The sequence below is a fragment of the Odocoileus virginianus genome, chromosome 10 (genome assembly GCF_023699985.2).
Source record: "Odocoileus virginianus isolate 20LAN1187 ecotype Illinois chromosome 10, Ovbor_1.2, whole genome shotgun sequence".
Taxonomy (NCBI): Eukaryota; Metazoa; Chordata; class Mammalia; order Artiodactyla; family Cervidae; genus Odocoileus; species Odocoileus virginianus.
Genome location: NC_069683.1, coordinates 61,024,200 through 61,045,184, shown reverse-complemented (window position 1 = coordinate 61,045,184; position 20,985 = coordinate 61,024,200). Strand labels below are relative to the sequence as shown.

The 20,985-nt window shown below is 40.9% G+C and overlaps 1 protein-coding gene across 1 annotated transcript in view; it reads left to right on the top strand.

The window, feature by feature from the left end:
• Positions 1–20,487, top strand: part of MAML2 (mastermind like transcriptional coactivator 2) — a 392,770-nt gene extending 372,283 nt beyond the window's left edge. Inside the window, exons 3-5 of the mRNA XM_070473659.1 lie at positions 3–206; positions 11,631–11,742; positions 16,105–20,487. Of these exons, the coding sequence (XP_070329760.1) occupies positions 3–206; positions 11,631–11,742; positions 16,105–17,123 (1,335 nt within the window). The 3' untranslated portion in view covers positions 17,124–20,487. The remainder of the gene's footprint in view (positions 1–2; positions 207–11,630; positions 11,743–16,104) is intronic.
• Positions 20,488–20,985: the final 498 nt, after the last annotated feature.

Genomic DNA, 20,985 nt, shown 5'->3' with positions numbered 1-20,985 from the left:
AGGATCAACACTCTGTGGTAGGCCAGAACGCGGGCCCCAGTCCAAGTCCCAACCCCTGCTCAAATCCAAACACTGGAAGTGGTTACATGAACTCCCAGCAATCACTGTTGAATCAGCAATTGATGGGAAAGAAACAGACTCTACAGAGGCAGATCATGGAGCAGAAGCAGCAGCTTCTCCTCCAGCAGCAGATGCTGGCTGATGCGGTAAAATGTTCTCCTAATTCCTACTGTGCATACCTGTTCACCCAACAGAGGGAATTCATCAGTTTCCATTTCTACTTGCTGCACTTGTATATGTGTCCGTCTATGGCACAGCAACCAGGGCGTCTTTACTGTAAGAGAGATTAATTCCATACATACAGTGCTACAGGGGGAAGAAAAAAACAAACTTGATTTACCAGGTGCTGGACAGTTGGAATCCACAGCACCTGGACTGATTAGCCCTGCCCAGCCCAGGAATGTTCAGAACCGCCACATGGGCCTTGGAATCAGGAAAAAGAAACCAGTGTTGTTCCACAGTGCCGAGGGGCAGAAAATAGGGACAAAACTTTAATCAACTCAAATCCAAACTGATTTCAGAGATAAAAGAGTTTTCAAAGCAGCTTTAAAAACCAGTGTGGAGTTCCAAAACTTAAAATTTGGCTTCCAAAATAAAGCATCTCAGAATAGAAATTTTTTTTTTTTAAGGAAATTGAAAGTGTATTTCCCACTTTCTTCACATTTAAGTGGCCTTACCTTAAAGGCAAGATCATTCTCTCCCACCTATTACCCAAGTATCTGCTCGTCCCTTCTGTAGTCTCAAACTCATACATTCAACAACTGATCCAAACCCTTCCTGCCTCCTAAGACCAAAGCCCTTTCTCCAGATTTTCTTCATTCCTTTCAAACTGTTTGGCCAAATTAAAGAAGAAAGAGGAAAATTAACCATCTCCAGATTGATAGAGCTAAGGTACACAGAAAATACGATAAGGACAAATTTATCCTCAAGGAGCTTTGTAGCGAGCAGAAGCCCAGGTGTAACAAGGGCTATAATTCATTTGGTAAACATTTACTAATTCACAATGGGGCTACAGCCATAAACAAGACAACCCTGTCTTTGTGCTTAAGGGGCTTAGAGCCTTCTGGGGGAGTCAAACCGGCAATTGTAATATCTATGATTAAACACTGTGATGTGGAAAACACCAGAAATGGTTTCAGAGAGGAAGTTAGAGCTACCGAAGATCTGAAGGTGAAGAAGGAGATGGAAGGAAGAACAGGGAAGCGTCCAACCAGAAGAACCAGCATATTCAAAGACTCAAGCACAATGAAGTATACAACATACTGGGCTTGCTGAGGGAGGTCATATGTACACAGATAGGGAATGAAAGTTTGGGAAGCCAGATTTCAGAGACCAGAGGCATTTGCAAATCAGAATTTGCACTGTCTGAAAAGCAATGGAGAGGACTTCAAAGCATTTTAAACAAGTACTTGATTCAGACTTGATTTGCAGCATAATAAGCACTTTCCAAGTAGCACTAGTGGTAAAGAACCTGCCTGCCAATTCAGGAGACTAAAGAGATGTGGGTTCAATCCCTGGTTCAGGAAGATCCCCTGGAGGAGGGCATGGCAACCCACTCCAGTATTCTTGGCTAGAGAATCCCAGGGACAGAGGAGCCTGGCAGGCTACGGTTCATAGGGTCGCAAAGAGTCAGACCTGACTGAAGTAACTTAGCAACAAATAAGTACTTGGTTCAGATTTGATTTGCATTATAATAAAGGTATAAAGGGCTCCCCAGGAGGCTCAGTGGAAAAGATTCTGCCTGCCAATGAGAAAGACATAGGTTTGATCCCTGGGTTGGGAAGATTCCCTGGAGAAGGAAATAGCAACCCATTCCAGTATTCTTGCCTGGGAAACCCCATGAACAGAGGAGCCTGGTGGGCTACAGTCCATAGGGTCCCAAAGAGTTGGTTTTTGGGGGGGCTTCCCTGATGGTTCAGACAATAAAGAAGCCGCCTACAATGCAGGAGTTATGGATTTGATCCCTGGGTCAGGAGGGTGGCCAGAGACCAAAAGTGAAGTCGCTCAGTCGTGTCCAACTCTTTGCAACCCCGTGGCCTGTATAGCCTACCAGGCTCTTCAGTCCATGGAATTTTCCAGGCAAGAGTACTGGAGTGGGTTGCCATTTCTGATAGCTCAGTTGGTAAAGAGACCAAAAGGTATAGCCTAATGTGTGTATTTGTTGGTTAGTTTGAGACTGTATTATGAAATATTTAATTTATAGTGAAAAGTACAAATCATAATATAGCAATCATTTTTTAAAGATATGACAAAATGAAATTAATTTTAGAGTCCAGAGCATGTGAAAAGAAATAGTGAGAAATAAATTTATTTGACTCAAATAAGGAATAGTGAGAAATAAACTTACAGGTGAACTTGAATGCTGCCCTAAGGTATAGGGGACCCACTGACCGGATGGCTAAATGACACAACTAATTTCTACCATAAATCATTGTTTTGAAAACTCCATTCCTCCTACCCACTCCCTCCCTTCTGATGATCTTCATAAATGTCAGGCGAGTGTATGCTCCTCGGTTCTTTGTCTCGTCACAACAAAGATTTGGAGCGACGGACATTAAAGTCCCCTTGGCGTGTCACAGCTCTCGGGTCTTGGACAAACCGTGTCATAGCTCTTAGACAAATCAGTGTTACAGCTCTGTTTTATTTAGGAAATAGCAGGAGAATCCATCCTCGAAGAAGAGGAGAGAGTGGAGGAGCACGCCAGCGTGTGGGGTAGAGAGAGAGAGAGAAAGAGCATATGCAGGTGTGGGAGACAGAGAGAGGGCTCCTCTTTTTATATGTTTATATGTTTTTTTCTTCCCCCGGGGCCTGCCCCATGCAAATTGGGCTTAGGCAGGAGCGCTGTTCTACCTGAAGTCCTCACTCCGGTCCTCAGACCTTCCTTTGACCTTCCTCTGTTCTATTTTTGCGGGCTTTTTCCTCCCTTGTCTTTTAGCCACCGCCATTTTGGACTCCTTTTCCCTATTCTAATTACCTAACAATAAACAGTACAGCTTGGAAACAAGGGCAGTAGATTAAAAAAACAGATAATCTAAGATTGGCTCACTGGGTACACGTTCATCATTGCCATCAACACTACTAATTTGTTGACTTCCAGCAGGCAGAGGCTGAATTTCTGGATTTTCAGCTCGCATTAAAAGGCGAGGAGATGTCCCTTGAGGGTCTTGACCTGGCCCCATCCTGGCTCCTGTGGAGCCCCGGTTGAGTCACCACTGGGGCAGGTGCAAAGGGCAGGGGCATAAGCTATGGGAGGTGAATGGGAATGAGGCTGCTGTTTTTGTGATTTTTATAAGCCATTCACATTTCTTTTTGTTTGGCCACCATTGAGGGTGCCTGTGCTTTTTAGCATATCCAGGAAGAAACCGTCTTTGATGCCGCTTTACATTAGCATATGCTTTGTAGTCATTTGCAGTCAGTTGGCAAGACTAGATAGACTCCTAAATTGAGACATTTTTCTCATAAAAGTGTATTATCCTTATTCTCTATTATTCTCCCACCAGTGAGACACAAAGAAGAGAGATGAGTAGAACTTGTTAACAACAGGCATCAGAATTACCAACGTGTTTTGGGTACCTACTACTTACGTGCCAGGCACCATGCAGAGTTTTTACAGAATTAAAAGGATTAATCCTTTCAAGAGGAGTTTGAGGGAGGTCCTAGAATTATCCACATTTTGCATTTTGAGATGGAAAAACTGAAGCAAGACAGATATGGGCCACAGAAGATGATTTCTATGTTAGCTTTTTGGGTCCAAGATATCAGAATATGAGACACTAGTTGTGAAGTTAAATTTCATGTTGCACAGGGGTGGTCTGTGGGTTTACACTTGCTTAGAATGGGGATGCCATTCTCTTGCAAATGGAGCAGGCTTCATTCAGTGTTGCTCTTCACCACGAAGGGAGCACCATAAAGTGACAAGGTGGCAGTCCTATCACAGCCCATATTTAAGGCCAGGAACTCTAACTTATTTGTGAACAGGTACTTTAAGAAACTCGGTTTCCAGAGATATATATGCTACTCTTTGAACAACCTAAGTAACCCCTCAGAAGAACAAAACATCAATAAGTAGGTTGAATATGTACAAAAATAAATCCAGATTTGAAATCTAGTCCTTAATGGAGAACCAAGGACCTAATTATCACATGTGTATGTGCATGAATTCTGTTTTCTTGAACAAAAACACCTAATTACATAAGAAAATAGGATGGATGCCTCTGAAAAAGAGAAGACTTCAGAAAGTCCCATACTTGGCATAAAAATCAAAACTGTCAGCTTGCACAATAGTTTACAGCAGGAATGGTTGAATATCACCACATTTGGGTTCATGGAACATCTCAAGCTGTTTCTTGAACATTTAGGGTTTGGGCAAAACCAGAAAGAGTTTCACCAACCACTTTTTCCCTTAATTTGTAAACCCATGTTTAAAAGAAATGTAAGCCATATGTTTCTGATTCATTTACACTTAGCTCATCAAAATTGTGTTTTATATGAATTACTTGATGCCCCAAATTCCCTCTGAGCCTTTCAAGTCTTTCTCCTTAGAAACAAGAATTTGAATTTGGTTTGTTGTTGTTTTAAAGCCACTTTCTTTTCCCCTTTATAGTTGATTTATTCAACTTAGAAGGTTTGGAATTTGATGGGAAACTGAGAAATACATGGTTTAAGTGGGTTCTAAATTAGGTAGCCCACATTTGACTTCCATCTAATTTATCCATCTGTTACAAGGTTTTCTTTTCTATTTATTGATTTTTCTGTAACTATATTGTATCTACTATTGTGAGCAAGAATCCCTTAGAAGAAATGGAGTAGCCATCATAGTCAACAAGAGTCTGAAATACAGAACTTGGATGCAATTGCAAAAACAACAGAATGATCTGTTTGTTTCCAAGGCAAACCATTCACTAGCACAGTAATCCAAGGTTTTTCCCCGACCAATAATATCTAAGAAACTGAAGTTGAATGGTTCTATGAGGACCTACAAGACCTTCTAGAACTAACACCCGAAAATGATGTACTTTTCATCATAGGGGACTAGAATGCAAAAGTAGGAGGAAGTCAAGAAATACCTGGAATAACATGCAAGTTTGGCCTTGGAGTACAAAAGGAAGCAAGGCAAAGGCTAACAGAGTTTTGCCAAGAGAACGCCCGAGTCATAGCAGACACCCTCTTCCAACAATGAAAGCGATGACTGTACCCATGGACATCACCAGATGGTCAATACTGAAATCAGACTGATTACATTCTTTGCCACTGAAGCTGGAGAAGCTCTATACAGTCAGCAAAAACCAGACCAGGAGCTGACTATGGCTCCAGTCATGAACTCCTTATTGCCAAATGCAGCCTTAAATTAAGGAACTTAGGGAAAACCACTAAGCCATTCAGGTATGACCTAAATCAAATCCCTTATGATTATACAGTGGAAGTGACATATAGATTCAAGGGGTTAGATCTGATAGACAGAGTGCCTGAAGAACTACGGATGGAGGTTCCTGACATTGTACAGGAGGCAGTGATCAAGACCATCCCCAAGGAAAAGAAATGCAAAAAGGCTAAATGATTGTCTGAGGAGGCCTTACAAGTAGCTGTGAAAAGAAGAGAAGCTAAAGGCAAAGGAGAAAAGAAAAAATATCCCCATTTGAATGCAGAGTTCCAAAGAATAGCAAGGAGAGATAAGAAAGCCTTCCTCAATGATCAATGCAAAAAACAGAGGAAAACAATAGAATGGGAAAGACTAGAGATTTCTTCAAGAAAATTACAGATTCCAAGGGAATATTTCATGCAAAGATGGGCACAATAAAGGACAGAAATGGTATGGGCCTAACAGAAGCAGAAGATTATAAGAAAAGGTGGCAAGAATACACAGAAGAACTATACAGAAAAGATCTTCATGACCCAGATGACCATGATAGTGTGATCACTCACCTAGAGCCAGATTATCCTGGAATGTGAAGTCAAGGGGACCTTAGGAAGCATCACTACGAACAAAGCTAGTGGAGGTGATGGAATTCCAGTTGAACTATTTCAAATCCTAAAAGATGATGCTGTGAAAGTGCTGCCCTCAACATGCCAGCAAATTTGGAAAACTCAGCAGTGGCCACAGGACTGGAAAAGGTTTTCATTTCAATTGCAAAGAAAGGTAATGCCAAAGGATGTTCAAACTACCACACAATTGCACTCATCTCACACGCTAGCAAAGTAATGCTCAAAATTCTTCAACCTAGGCTTCAACAGTACATGAACCAAGAACTTCCAGATGTTCAAACTGGATTTAGAAAAGAGAGAAACCATACATCAAATGCCAACATCTGTTGGATCATCGAAAAAGCAAGAGAGTTCCAGAAAAACATCTACTTCTGCTTTATTGATTACACCAAAGCCTTTGTGTGGATCAGAACAAACTGGAAATTCTTGAAGAGATGGAAAAATTCTTAAACACCAGACCACCTTACCTGCCTGAGAAATCTGTATGCAGGACAAGAAGCAAAAGTTAGAACTGGACATGGAACAACAGACTGGTTCCAAATTGGGAAAGGAGTACTTCAAGGCTGTACATTGTCACCCTGCTTATTTAACTTATATGCAGAGTAAATCATGTGAAATGCTGGGTTGGATGAAGCACAAGCTGTAATCAAGATTTCAGGGAGAAATATCAATAACCTCAGATATGCAGATGACACCATCCTTATGGCAGAAAGTAGGAACTAAAGAGCCTCTTGATGAAAGTGAAAGAGGAGAGTAAAAAAGCTGGCTTAAAACTCAACATTCAAAAAACTAAGATCATGGCATCTGGTCCCATCACTTCATGGGAAATAGATGGGGAAACAATGAAATCAGTGACAGATTTTATTTTTCTGGGCTCCAGAATCACTGCAGATGGTGACTGCAGCCATGAAATTAAAAGAGGCTTACTCCTTGGAAGAAAAGCTATGACCAATCTAGACAGCATATTAAAAAGCAGAGACATTACCTTGCCAACAAAGGTCCATGTAGTCAAAGCTGTGGTTTTTCCAGTGGTCATGTATGGATGTGAGAGTGGATCATAAAGAAGGCTGAGCGCCAAATAATTGATGCTCTTGAACTGTGGTGTTGGAGAAGACTCTTGAGAGTCCCTTGGACTGCAAGGAGATCCAACCAGTCCATCCTAAAGGAGATCAGTCCTTGGTGTTCATTGGAAGGACTGATGCTGAAGCTGAAACTCTAGTACTTTGGCTACCTCATGCGAACAGTCGACTTATTGGAAAAGACCCTGATGCTGGGAGGGATTGGGGGCAGGAGGAGAAGGGAACAACAGAGGATGAGATGGCTGGATGGCATCACTGACTCGATGGGCATGAGTTTGAGTAAACTCTGGGAGCTGGTGATGGACAGGGAGGCCTGGAGTGCTGCAGTCCATGGGGTCACTAAGAGTCGGACAGGACTGAGTGACTGAACTGAACTGAACTTATGCCACTTATTTTTATCTTGGAAAAATTGAGTTTCTTTGAGCTTCATGTAAAGTTGCAGTGAAAGATTCTATAAACTTCCTGATCCATACTGAGAAAGACAAAAGCATTTCCTGATGTCCAGAACTGATATGAAACTCACAGCCAGGCTATTTTGTTTTCTGTTGGACTTAAACAGTTTTACAGAATATGAAGCTCAGACAGTATTGCTCTGAGACCATGATAAAATGAGAAAAAAGAGGGCCACTTCATAATTTCGTCTACAAACAAACACATACAAGGTCACTGTGCAACTCACAAAATACGAAAATATCCCATCTTTTGCTGAATGCATGACATGTAGTTTTTTACTCAGTGCTAGCATCAACCTCACTTTCAGATTGCTTACAACCTAGAACAAATCCTCGCTTCCTTAGACCCACCCTAAGTCACCCAATCAAAGCCCAAATCCTGTAATATTCTAATACAGTTCTGCTGAGACACTCTATTGTCCCTCATGATGTGTTTTCGTCCTCCCTCCAATGAATGGTAAACCCAACAGGTGTATTCCTGTTACTGAACACAAATCCATGTCCCTGACACACAGTGAGTGCAAGCAACACAAAACGTCAGAGCTTGGAACAGAGAAAGATTTATTGCAGGGCCAAGGGGACAGGCGGCTCATGCCCCAAAACTCCATAACCCCAGAAGGGTTTCAGCGAAGCACTTCTAAAGGCAAGGTGAGGGAGGGAGTGGTCAGTTATGCCAAACTTCTTGGTGTCAGAATTCTTTGTTTTTGCAACTGTCCAGGTAGGTCAGGTGACAATGTTCCTGAAAACCTCTAACAAGACAGATGTTATTATCTGTTCTGCAATTTTTTTATCTCTGTATGAATGGACTTTTAAAGATCAGAGCCCCAAGAATGGGATATCTCATACATTTCAGGCTCTAGGCAACATTCTCTTACAGAAGGTGCGGAGCCAGCATGACTAAGCACAGCCGGCAGAGCACAAAGGTTGAAGGAAAAGGAGCCGAGCTAATGTGGAGTTAGACTTGTTCTTCCCTACTGCATTCATGCTGTTCTTTGGCCTCATATGGGCCTTCCCAGGTGGCTCAGATGATAAAGAATGTGCCTGCAACTCGAGAGACCCATGTTCGGTCCCTGGGTTGGGAAGGTCCCCTTAGAAGTGAATGGCAGCCCACTCCAGTATTCTTGAAGGAGAATTCCATGGACAGAGCAGCCTGCGGAGCTGCGGTCCATGGGGTTGCAAAGATTCAGACACGACTGGGTGACTAGCACTTGGCCTCATATAAAAAGAATGCCCCTATTTCCTCTGTTGGCCTCCAAACTCACCTACTCTAAAGATCTAAAGGTGGCTGATACCAGAAAGAAGAAAAGCAGGGAATCTGCGAAATGTCTGGACTCTTGAGAATGGGGTGCAGAGAAACGAAGCAGCGAGAGACCCTTGTATCGTGATCAGAAAGCCTGTTTTTGACTCAGCATCGGGTTTCAGTTTTGCTACTGTGTGATCTTGGACACGTTACTCAAACTAAGGAAGCTTCTGTTCATGGATTTCGGGAGGTCGAAAAGGACCCTTCCTCCATGGGCCTTGGTAAAGACACAAAGAAGCAGCTGAGGTCTTACCCATGGCCAAAACAAGTTTATTGAAGGAAGAACAGAAAGAGAAGAAATAACAGAAAGAGAACCTCAAGAGAGAGGTGTGCCAAGCCCAGGGGGGTATTGGCGCCAGAATGATGAGGTGGGGGCGGAGTGGGGGAGGTTGTTAAAGACGTGGCTTTTACATATTCACTTAGCTGGGTGTGGACTGACAGTTTTGATTGACAGTTGCGAATTACATAACAACAGGTTGTCTTTCCCATAATTCAGCCTGTTATAATCAGATGCATGTGTGTATAGACTATTTATGAACCCTTAATAGACTCCCGGCTGCCTAAGGTCACTTGAGGATGCAACTTTGCATCAATGGCCATGCCCTGGAGTTGGAGAAGCCCCAGTGGTCAGTTTGTATTATTGGGTGCCTAGGGCGCATGCGCAGGAGTTGGACCCGTCCCTGGTTATTTTGCAGCGTATCTGTGAGTTCTGTGCCACATTGGGGCGTGTCTGGGGTGGGGTTTAGAGATCAGTATGCATCCTTTTCGGACAGGCCACCCCTCGGGCCTGACTTCCTACCTAACACTTCCATTCCTTATGTATAAGTGGGAATAATCAACCTTCCGTTCAGTTCAGTTCAGTCGCTCAGTCGTGTCCGACTCTGCGACCCCATGAATCGCAGCACACGAGGCCTCCCTGTCCATCACCTACTCCTGGAGTTTACTCAAACTCATGTTCGTCCAGTCGGTGATGCCATCCAACCATCTCATCCTCTGTCGTCCCCTTCTCCTCCCGCCCCCAATCCCTCCCAGCATCAGGGTCTTTTCCAATGAGTCAGCTCTTCGCATCAGGTGGCCAAAGATTGGAGTTTCAGCTTCAGCATCAGTCCTTCCAATGAACACCCAGGACTGATCTCCTTTAGGATGGACTGGTTGGATCTCCTTGCAGTCCAAGGGACTCTCAAGAGTCTTCTCCAACACCACAGTTCAGAAGCATCCATTCTTCGACACTCAGCTTTCTTTATAGTCCAACTCTCACATCCACACATGACCACTGGAAAAACCATAGCCTTGACTAGACGGACCTTTGTTGGCAAAGTAATGTTTCTGCTTTTTAATATGCTGTCTAGGTTATTCATAGCTTTCCTTCCAAGGAGCAAGCGTATTTTAATTTCATGGCTGCAATCACCATCTGCAGTGATTTTGGAGCCCAAAAAAATAAAGTCTGACACTGTTTCCACTGTTTCCCTATCTATTTTCCATGAAGTGATGGGACCAGATGCCATGATCTTAGTTTTCTGAATGTTGAGCTTTAAACCAACTTTTTCACTCTCTTCTTTCACTTTCATCAAAGGCTTTTTAGTTCCTCTTCACTTTCTGCCATAAGGGTGGTGTCATCTGCATATCTGAGGTTATTGATATTTCTCCCGGTAATCTTGATTCCAGCTTGTGCTTCTTCCAGCCCAGCATTTCTCCCATTGGGATGGTCTTGATCCCTGTCTCCTGTACAATGTCACATACCTCTGTCCATAGTTCATCAGGCACTCTGTCTATCTGATCTAGTCCCTTAAATCTATTTCTCACTTCCATTGTATAATCATAAGGGATTTGATTTAGGTCATACCTGAATGGTCTAGTGGTTTTCCCTACTTTCTTCAATTTAAGTCTGAATTTGGCAATAAGAAGTTCATGATCTGAGCCACAGTCAGCTCCTGGTCTTGTTTTTGCTGACTGTATAGAGCTTCTCCATCTTTGGCTGCAAAGAATATAATCAATCTGATTTCAGTGTTGAGCATCTGGTGATGTCCATGTATAGAGTCTTCACTTGTGTTGTTGGAAAAGGGTGTTTGCTATGACCAGTGCATTCTCTTGACAAAACTCTATTAGCCTTTGCCCTAATCAACCTTATGAAGGGGAAAATGAGATAATATGTACAGAATGCCTATGTCAGTTGTCTGATAGGTTATCTCCTCCTATCTCTCAGGTTGCCAAATTTAGCAAATAAAAACACAGAATACCTGAGTGTCCTGCATTTTGTCTGACAGTCTTATTCCTACACCTTCCACACATGGTGGGACCAGAAGTACATAAAAGTACCGAAATATATCAGGTGTGCTACAAAACAAAACTAGAAATACCCATCTCTGAAGTCACAGGAAATCTGTCCTCTCTGAAAGTTAATTGCAAAGTAAAGAAAATGAGAGTAGTTACTAGACTCAAAACACATGTTGCATGTTAACGAGAGGTAGAAACTAAACTTTTATGAAGGAAATTGAAATCTAAAAGATCAGTCTCTAAATAAGGTCCATGATTCGCCACTGACTTGACAACATGAAAAAAAAAAAACCCAAAAAACTAAGATCCGTGATTCTTGACTATGACTGCAAAATTTTTCTTACCTTTTGAATAATATTATTTATTCAGAATTTGTTACCTTTTGAATAATAATATTCTTATGTTTTTGAATAACAATCTATACATTTTTACAAGTGAGAAACTAACAATGCAGTTTATTATATTTTCATTTGTGTTTTCTAGGAGAAAATTGCTCCACAAGATCAGATAAACAGACATTTGACAAGGCCACCCCCAGATTATAAAGACCAAAGAAGAAATGTGGGCAACATGCAACCAGCTGCTCAGTATTCTGGTAAGTGTTCTTAAAAATTAATAAAAATCCTAACTGTGAAAAGAACACTGTTCAGTTGTTAGTATTCCCTCCTTTCCTCATTTCATATTTAATTGTAACATCTTTATTAGACTCCTTCTCTAGCTCCCATTTAACTTTCAATAAGGACCGAACTGGACTATTTTTTGGTCCAGGCATTAGTTTTTCTAACTTATTTTTGTTCCTCATTCATGGTTTTCACTGCTCTCGGGATTACCTCTGAGAGTCTAAAAAGCATAAATATTTTCTAAATGCTAGGTTCAACCATTTTTCTCCCAACAGCATATTTTGACTCAGACAGTGTAAGATAAGCAGATGTTTCACCCTCACGGTCCCATTTGTAATTTACATAGAGTCCAATGTTTCTGTCTCCACTTTGGGCTCATCTCCCTAAGACAAATAGCCCTATTACCAAAAAATAATTGAAAAGCAAATTATGTCTTTAGGAAGTCTCTCAAAAATACCAAAGGTGGATTACATGTAAAATATAAAGCAAGGGACTTCCCTCGTGGTCCAGTGGTTAAGGTCCCTAGCTCCCAATTCCTGGGGCCCAGGTTTGATCCCTGGTCAGGGAATTAGAATCCCACATGTCTCAGTGAAGAGTTGGCATACTGCAACTAAGATTTAGTGCAGCCAAATACATATATATATACACACACACACATATATATGTATATATAAAGCTATGTGTATATATATATATATATATATGTATATATAAAGCAAAACTTCTTAACAGATCTCTCAATATAACACAGATGACAGACACTACCCCTAAAATCTCTCTCCTTCCAGTCTCTGAACTCTAAAAAACCTCTCTCAAACCTAGCCTGTGTGGCCCCTGCTTTCTCCTAGTCAGCATCTATTCCAGACTTTTCTATCCAGAACTCCCTGGACCTTCTCATGTCAATTAAGCTTGTCCTTGAGTGTCCCAGATTCTCTCTGCTTTACCTGTTATCTTCATCTGTCCAGGAAACCATAAAGGAGATGCTCTAAAGAGGGAGGGGTATGTGAATATTTCTGTTCATTAATATTTTCCAATCCTGTTAAGTGTAGTAGCCAATATATTGTTCTATTTATTTCGACTCTTTCAAATGCACTAGATTGCCTCTTTCCACTAAAATCAGGAGTGGGATATATGTATTCCATTCTCTAAGATTCCTTTGCCTCGGGGCAAAAACAGGATTCGCTGTTTGAGTCTGTCCTCAAGGAGGCTGAATGACAAGATGGGTTTTATTTGGAGCATGGCTTCTTATACCACAGCCTTCTTGGCCCACCAGTGGGCTTGGGGTAAGCTAAGCGCACTTTGAAATACTATGCCACATTCAAAGCGAACGTTTGGGGTTTTTTTTCCCCAGCCATGTAAGATCCCCAGCGAGAGCAGGGAGAGGCTGGTTAGTGGCTCTATCATGTTATCAGGGGTCCAGGCTTCTTTATTTTTCTACTCTGCCTTCTTGAGCATGTAGCTTCCATTGTAAAGGTTGCCTGGTGGCCACCACATCACCCAGCTTCGTTTCCATATTCCAGGCAGAAAGATGAAAGAAGGGAAGAGGTAAAATGGCCTTCCAAATGAATCAGATTCCCTTTTTAAAGTAGGGTTTTTGTGAATACTCAACTAGTAATTTCTACCTTTAGCCAGAATTTATTCTTATGGACACCCCCCACCCCCACCCCATCAGCAAAGAAGTTTGGCAAATTGTGGCTTTTCAGCTGGGCACATTGCTGCAGAATGAAGGCTGTGTTTCTAAGGGAGACATGGAGGTTGGTTATTTAGACCTATAAGTCTCTTCCACAGTGTATATGGGCATTTCGTAAGGGAGGCATCTTTAGAATCTAGCTGCTAACTCCCAGATGGGTAAGAATCACTGCTCTAGAGTGCTGTATTTCCCATGTCTTCTAAGAATGAAATAAACATCAAGCACAACATAAACTCTTTTATCATTCTTTATTTCAATCTGAGGACAATAATAGTCACTTCGGCCAGATGTTAATCTTAGAAATGCTGTATGAAAAGCACCTAGAACAATTTCTACCACATATCAGGAGCTTCTAAATGTTGACTGTGATTAATATTTTGTGATCTATATGGAAATTCTCTTCTGATCGTTTAAAAATATAGCTCTCTAGAGGGGTAGGATGGGGGAGTGGGAGGGGGTACATGTATACATATAGCTGATTCATGTTTACAGCAGGAAATAAGACAACGTGGTAATAATGCACTTATACTCCAGTTTAAAAAATACTTTGATAAATAATGAATACATTTTAATTAATAAATAATGTGTGTGTGCACACACTGTAAAGCAATTATACTCCAGTTTAAAAAACACTTTGAATGATAAATAAATGAATAATTTTTAAGAGTGTAAAGTAACCTAAATAAAGGGTGCAAATTTTGAAAAGAAAAAAAAAAGACAATAACACCAGCCAAATATATCAACTTTTGAAAGATGTCTTCTTAATACAACATGTTCACTCCATAACCATCACCATCCTAGACTTTGGTCTTACAGGCTATCACCTTTGGAAAACTGAATTGAGTTGAACTTTTGCAAAATTGATTCTATGCTAATGTCACCCCAGATGTTTGCTACTTAAGCGACCCTAACAATAAATGTTTTGGAAAACATAAAAAAGCACAGCTCTACTCACAAACCTTTTCAGAGCATATTGTTAAAATAGGGGGCATCTACAGGGAGTGATTTTTAAAGCCTCTAAAGTGTTTTCCATAGCGTTTCTATAATGGAAATTGCCTTTTTGTGAAACCTCCAGATACCAAGATGATATTGCTTAATGTCATTAGCAGCCTGTGAACTCTGAGTTATTGTCCAAGTATCTCCTATCTGACTCTGATCCCTCTTCATTAAACACTGCCCTGCAAACACAGTCAGGGCCCTGTGCTAAACCTGGAGATACAAGGAGACACAAGAGACAGCTCCTGCCTCAAGAGGAATGTAGTCTAGTAGCACATATTTTTAAACAAACAGCAAGGACTTCTGTCTTTCAAGGTGTGTACCATGCTAGCTATCCTCAAGCAGTAGGGGATAGCCTTGGGTTATAATTGCAGCCATTCTTTTTTCACACACTGCCATTCTTATTTTCATATGTGTCTAATTATCTGTTTCTCAGTATCTCTGATTTCCAAGTTATAGCTTTGTTTCATTGTCTCATTCATTCATTCAATAATTATCAATTGAATAATTATCAGTTGAATGCACCATCCACTACAGTTCAAGAATATGATAGTGAACAAAACAGGCAAAAATTCTTTCTCTCATGTAACTTATCATCTAGCAAGCATTTTTATTTACCTTTCTGGCATTCCATTTTTACCTCTCAAGATGTCTTTCCCATGATGATTTTAACCTCCCCAAGCCAGGAAGATTTCAATGTATTGATTAATCACCATCTAATAGGGTGGAGCCTCCCTATTTAGCAGGCTGTGGTTGAACAGTCCCACATTCAATCACTTATTTACAGGCATCGATGTAGCCTCAACTGTAGCTCCGTGGATTTCCCAGTACAGAAGCTAAATGCTAAGTAAAACTTGAAAGAGCAAATGCTGCTTGGGAGAGGAGGCTGGAATATCCGGGAAAGCTTAATGAAGGAGCCTGGACCTTGGCCTGAGCCTTTGAAGAAAAGATAGGACTTGGTGAAGTAAGAAGGGCATCCTGTGAGAAGGAAATGGCATGAGTGAAAGTAGCTCATGGTGTGTGGATACTGATGCCATGATAACTACCTCCTAGAGCAGAGTACTCTCCGTATGGAGATTATCACTGAAACAGGGATTGCACTGAATTCCAAATGTTTGAAGAGATGGGAATTTACCCATCTTGTGGCAAATTCTTGAGTGGGGATGATAAAGATGAAAACTGGACATGATTTTCAGGCCATAGATTTGGACCATTGATCTAGTAGCCATGTATGAGATGCATCCACATGTTCTAATTTGGACCCCGGGGTAACCAGTAGGATGGATTTTAGGACAGCTGGGAAGTCAAAGTTGTAGTCTTTGGTCTTGAAACAGAGTAAAGGTAATTCAGAATGGAAGATTGACTATCATTCCTCAGTGTTTCCAGAAGGAGAGTAAAGCCTGAAAAATAGAACCATTCTATTTCCAGTCTTTTTTCTATAATGTGTAAACTCTTGACCAAGGGATAACTTAGGGTGATGCTTCCCCCCAAAAGCTGTCATTCCTTTCATGTAATACGCTGTGATGCTTATTTCTCTTACTTTGTTCTTACACCCAAAGGCAGCCTCAGAGCCGATGAGCTGTTGTCAACTGCTGTAAGAGAGGAGATAACCTGCTGTTATGAACTAACATAATTCTCTTCTTTTTCTTAGGTGGATCATCGACAGCAAATTTAAACTCTAACCAGGCTTTGGCAAACCCAGTTTCAACGCACACCATCCTAACTCCGAATTCCAGCCTCATGTCTCCTCCTCATGGGACACGAATGCCGTCCTTACCCACAGGCGTTCAGAATGTAGGGATGTATGGGAACCTGCCTTGTGGTCAGCCCAGCACATACAGCGTCACTCCAGGAATGAGTCAACTGACCCAGCCGAGGAACCCGAACCAACTGATAGCAAATCAAAGCAGCCCTCTGATGCCGCGGCCGCCCACTTTAGGGCCCAGTAATAACAACAATAATAATGTGGCCACTTTTGGGGCTGGATCTGTTGGCAGTTCGCAACCATTAAGACCAAATTTAACCCACAGCATGGCCAGCATGCCAGCACAGAGAACATCGAATGTAATGATCACGTCCAACACGGCAGCACCCAACTGGGCCTCTCAAGAAGCAACAGCCAAACAACAGGAGGCGCTGAAGTCTGCAGGAGTGCGCTTCCCCACCGGCACGACCACAGCCTATGCGCCAAACCAGTCACTGCAACAGGCGGTAGGCAGCCAGCAGTTTTCCCAGAGAGCAGTGGCTCCTTCTAATCAGTTAACACCAGCCGTGCAAATGAGACCCATGAACCAGATGAGCCAGACACTAAATGGACAAAACATGGGTCCGCTCCGAAGTCTGAATCTCAGACCAAATCAGCTAAGCACACAGATTTTGCCGACGATGAACCAGGCAGGGACAGGGCTGAGCCAGCCGAGGACAGTCAGCCAGCCACCCTCCCTGGCAGCCGGCGGTTTTCCTTCACCCAACCAAAGTTCCAGGGCATTTCAAGGAACTGACCATGGCAGCGACTTAGCCTTTGACTTTCTCAACCAGCAGACTGATAACATGGGCCCTGCCCTAAACAGTGATGCTGATTTCATCGATTCTTTATTGAAGACAGAGCCTGGTAATGATGACTGGATGAAAGACATCAATCTTGATGAAATCTTGGGGAACAACTCCTAGAGGAGAAGAGGGAGACAGTTCACAAACTGCAAGCACTAGAAGGCAGTATTTTACAAGGACTCTGGAAAGGCCAAACTGTTGACTTTTAGTTGGACTCTAGGGAAGATACCTTGGCTAAAAAATGGACAGCAGAAAGTAACTGTAGTGGTGAACGTTTTGGTCCAAATGCTTGTTTTAAATCTCAAACCTGGAAGTAAAGCATTGGGATCACCTTTGCCTATCTAAACCCCAGGGCACAGTATCCAGTTTATCCAAACAGAACATTGTTTGGATAAACAATGTTTGGACAATGTTTATCCAAACAAACATTGTCGATGTACAATTAGTTGTATAAAATAGGCTTCCCAAGGTCCTCTTCTCCCCAAAAGAAAAGGAATAGGACTTGTAGCTCGTTTAAATCCCATGCAGAGGTACTCGTTCCAAGCAACGAGCAACAAATTCCTTAATCTGCTCCAACAGATGTATGTGTGGTTTAACCTCTCCACTCCATCTTTTCATTTAGGTTTCCTAAAACTTCCAGGGTTGGTTGAAATGTTATAGATTTGTTTGGAGTAACCAGTGACCTAAGTGAGGGAAAACCGGAGAACACAGAGAATATCCAGTGGACTCTCAACTTTCTTCCTCAGATTCATCCCTTACTTTTCCAGTTTTCCCACCGATCCTGTCCTTCAGCAAGATGCTGTGTCTAGTAAGGAACAGGAACACAGAACTGGTCAACTTTTTTCCACAACCAGTTTCCAAACCCAGTTTCTGAATCTTAAGCTTCAATTATGGTCTGTCCTAATCATACTGAAATATTAGTGCACACCAGTCTGCATCAGATCCCACTATTTAAAAGAGAAAACACTCCATTGGGCATTGCTTTAAAGGAGATGTATTAACCACAAATAGCCTGAGGTGTTACTTATTGTTGACGATGCCTGCTGGTTAGTTTCCATACTGAGTGAAACTGAACCTGGCCCTGTCTGCTTATTTTGATGGTCAGTGACTGATTTGTAAGAAAAGGAAGTTTAGAGACCAAAACTGAAATTATAAAGTGTCATGTTTTGGTTGAAGATAAGAAGCAAAAGGTCAGAACCAGGGATGGTGGGTACATATCTATGTCATAGGGTTTGAAGGAAAGTGTAATTGAAACAAAACAAAACAAAAAACAATCTGGCCTTATTTAGACACATTATTTGGATGAACAACTAAATAGAATGTGATCTGTCAGTAGCAGTCTGCTCATTCTGTTGTCCCTGATGTGATGAATCATTGCCACATGCTAGATGGGCCCTTCATATCCAGGTTTTCTCCCTCAGGGCAGAGCACTGTATCAAAGAAAGAGTTCCTGCTGAATTGAAACAGATCAGCTATAAAATGGGGAATATGTATGCTGATTTGGGATGTATGCAAAATATTACTATCATTTTCCTCATTACAGAGGAACACAGGTTATCTTTAGCCTGTTTAGTTATATACTCACATATTCAATTATCAAAAGATATTTAACTGAAATCATTTAATAACTCTTTAAATACTTGTTCTAGGAAGAACACATTTTGAAAGTTCTGCAAAGCCCTCTTGTGATCTTTAAAATGTCTAGAAGCACTCTCTTTCTTTTACACAATACCAACATCACTGGCCCAGAATCTTTTCTGTGCTAGGTTGTAAATATAAATAAATTACTTGTTTTGTAAACTTTTGTAAAGAATATTTTGGTAGAAATACTTAAAGCATATTCTTTGGGTTATATTTATACATATGTGAAATAAATATACTATCAAAAGGTTATATTTTATACAAAAAGTAAATTGTTACCTTTTGTATGCTAATATACAAAGTTTTGTATAATATGATGGTTTATTTTTAGCTCTTACACTTCACCCTAGATGGTCAAGTGGGAACTTTTGAAAACTATCAAGAGGCTTGTTAGACAAATTTATATTCTGAAACCTCAATAAGAAAGCATTCCAGGTTTCAACTCTTTCCTTTTTATTTTTCCGGCTCCCAAATCCTCTTTTAAGCCCATAGTTCCCGTGTCTTGTTTATTCTGCTGCGCACAGTGTATTGTCCTTGTTGCATGTTCTACTGTGTTTTCCCATTTTTATAAAACAGTGTTTCTCCATGCAAAAAAGTAAGGAAGAATTTATGTACATATGAACACTTTTGTTTTATGGCTTCTCCATGTTACTGTATATATATCTGCCAGCACGTCCCAGTTACACTCCTGTGATTCAGCTTATTTTTACCCTAACATAAATAGTATGTTTTTGTAGTAGATATCAAATTTAAGAGATAAAGCAATCAGAATGTTTGGATTTTCTTCTATCTTAATGTGAATTTCATAATTAATGTCTATTTATTCAGCTATTCATTAAAATACAGGATTCTTTGGAAAAAAAAAACGGTGTAGTCTATAGTTTCTGTTTGTTGGCAGCCTATTACCAAAGATGATGTAAGCTGAGATAATGACGATTTGATAGACATTTGCAGCCAAAACTTCAGGATTTACAACTTAAAAGCTATGGGAATGCAATCTCCCTTTTATAGAAATACCAGACTTCTTAATTGTTGGCACTGCTTATCATTCTAACACAGTATCCATGAGGTAGAAGTAATTTTTCCTTTTTTTTAAATTCAAAGACTAGAAAGTAATTTAAGCAAATAATTCATTCTTGGCTTTGTGTTAAGCCCAATGAAGACAGATAACTCTGTTCTAAGTGAATGCACTAATATTACTTGCATTACTGTAACTGTACCCATAACTGTAAAGATTTCAACTTGTAAGACAAGTATTTTGTATCGTGTATAATTTCATGTGTTAAAAAAAATAGCTTAAAAAATTCCGAAGTGGTTCTCTTGTATGAAATCATGTTTCAGTCACCAACAATACTGTTGCACTATCACAGAAAGTTCTGATGGGCAAATTTATTCTTTGGGAAGCTTCTACCACTAGTGAAGTGCTGACTTGTCTCATTTCAGTATTCTTTATTTCACTTAGAAAGTTTGTATTAAGATCCCACATCCACAGCAACTACCAAATACTGGAGAAACATTGCCTAATTCTCAGGCATGGTGAACCCTTGCCTGGCCTGCTGTGTGGCATTTGGTCAACCAGGCTGACTGAACACCAAACAAGGTAAACACAGCCTCACTGAGCATATTTACACAGTCCTTCTTGGGAGTCAAGGAGATTGAGAGAAAGATGGGCCTTTGCAGGAGACAAGGGGAACCTTTCTATCAAATTTTCTCGCTCAACTGTTGAATTATGTTGTTGGGGTTCCATTGTCCCTCCCTCCTCTGCCAAAAAAAGATGTGTGACATTATCCTTTTTATTAGCATTATTAATGGAGCAATAATAAAATTGATATTTTATGTCCAATGCCTGTCCAATGACTCTGGAAGGTTGTAAACAAATAAAGTCAGCATCAAAGAGAAAGATTCTAACACAGATATATGGAATCTAGAAAAATGATACTGAAGAATTTATTTACAGGGCAGCAATGGAGAAACAGACATAGAGAATAGACTTATGGACATGGGGAGAGGGGAGGAGCAGGTGAGATGTGTGGAAAGAGTACCATGGAAGCTTACATTACCATATGTAAAATAGATAGCCAACAGGAATTTCCTATCTGGCTCAGGAAACTGAATCAGGGGCTCTGTATCAACCTAGAGGGGTGGGATGGGGAGGGAGATGGGAGGGAGTTTCAAAAGGGAGGGGGTGTATGTATACCTATGGCTGGTTCATGTTGAGGTTTGACAGAAAACAGCAAAATTCTGTAAAGCAATTATCCTTCAATAAAAATAAATAAATAAAAATTTTTTAAAAGATAACAAAAGAAGCACATAAAAAAAAAAAGAAAAAAAAAAAAAACCC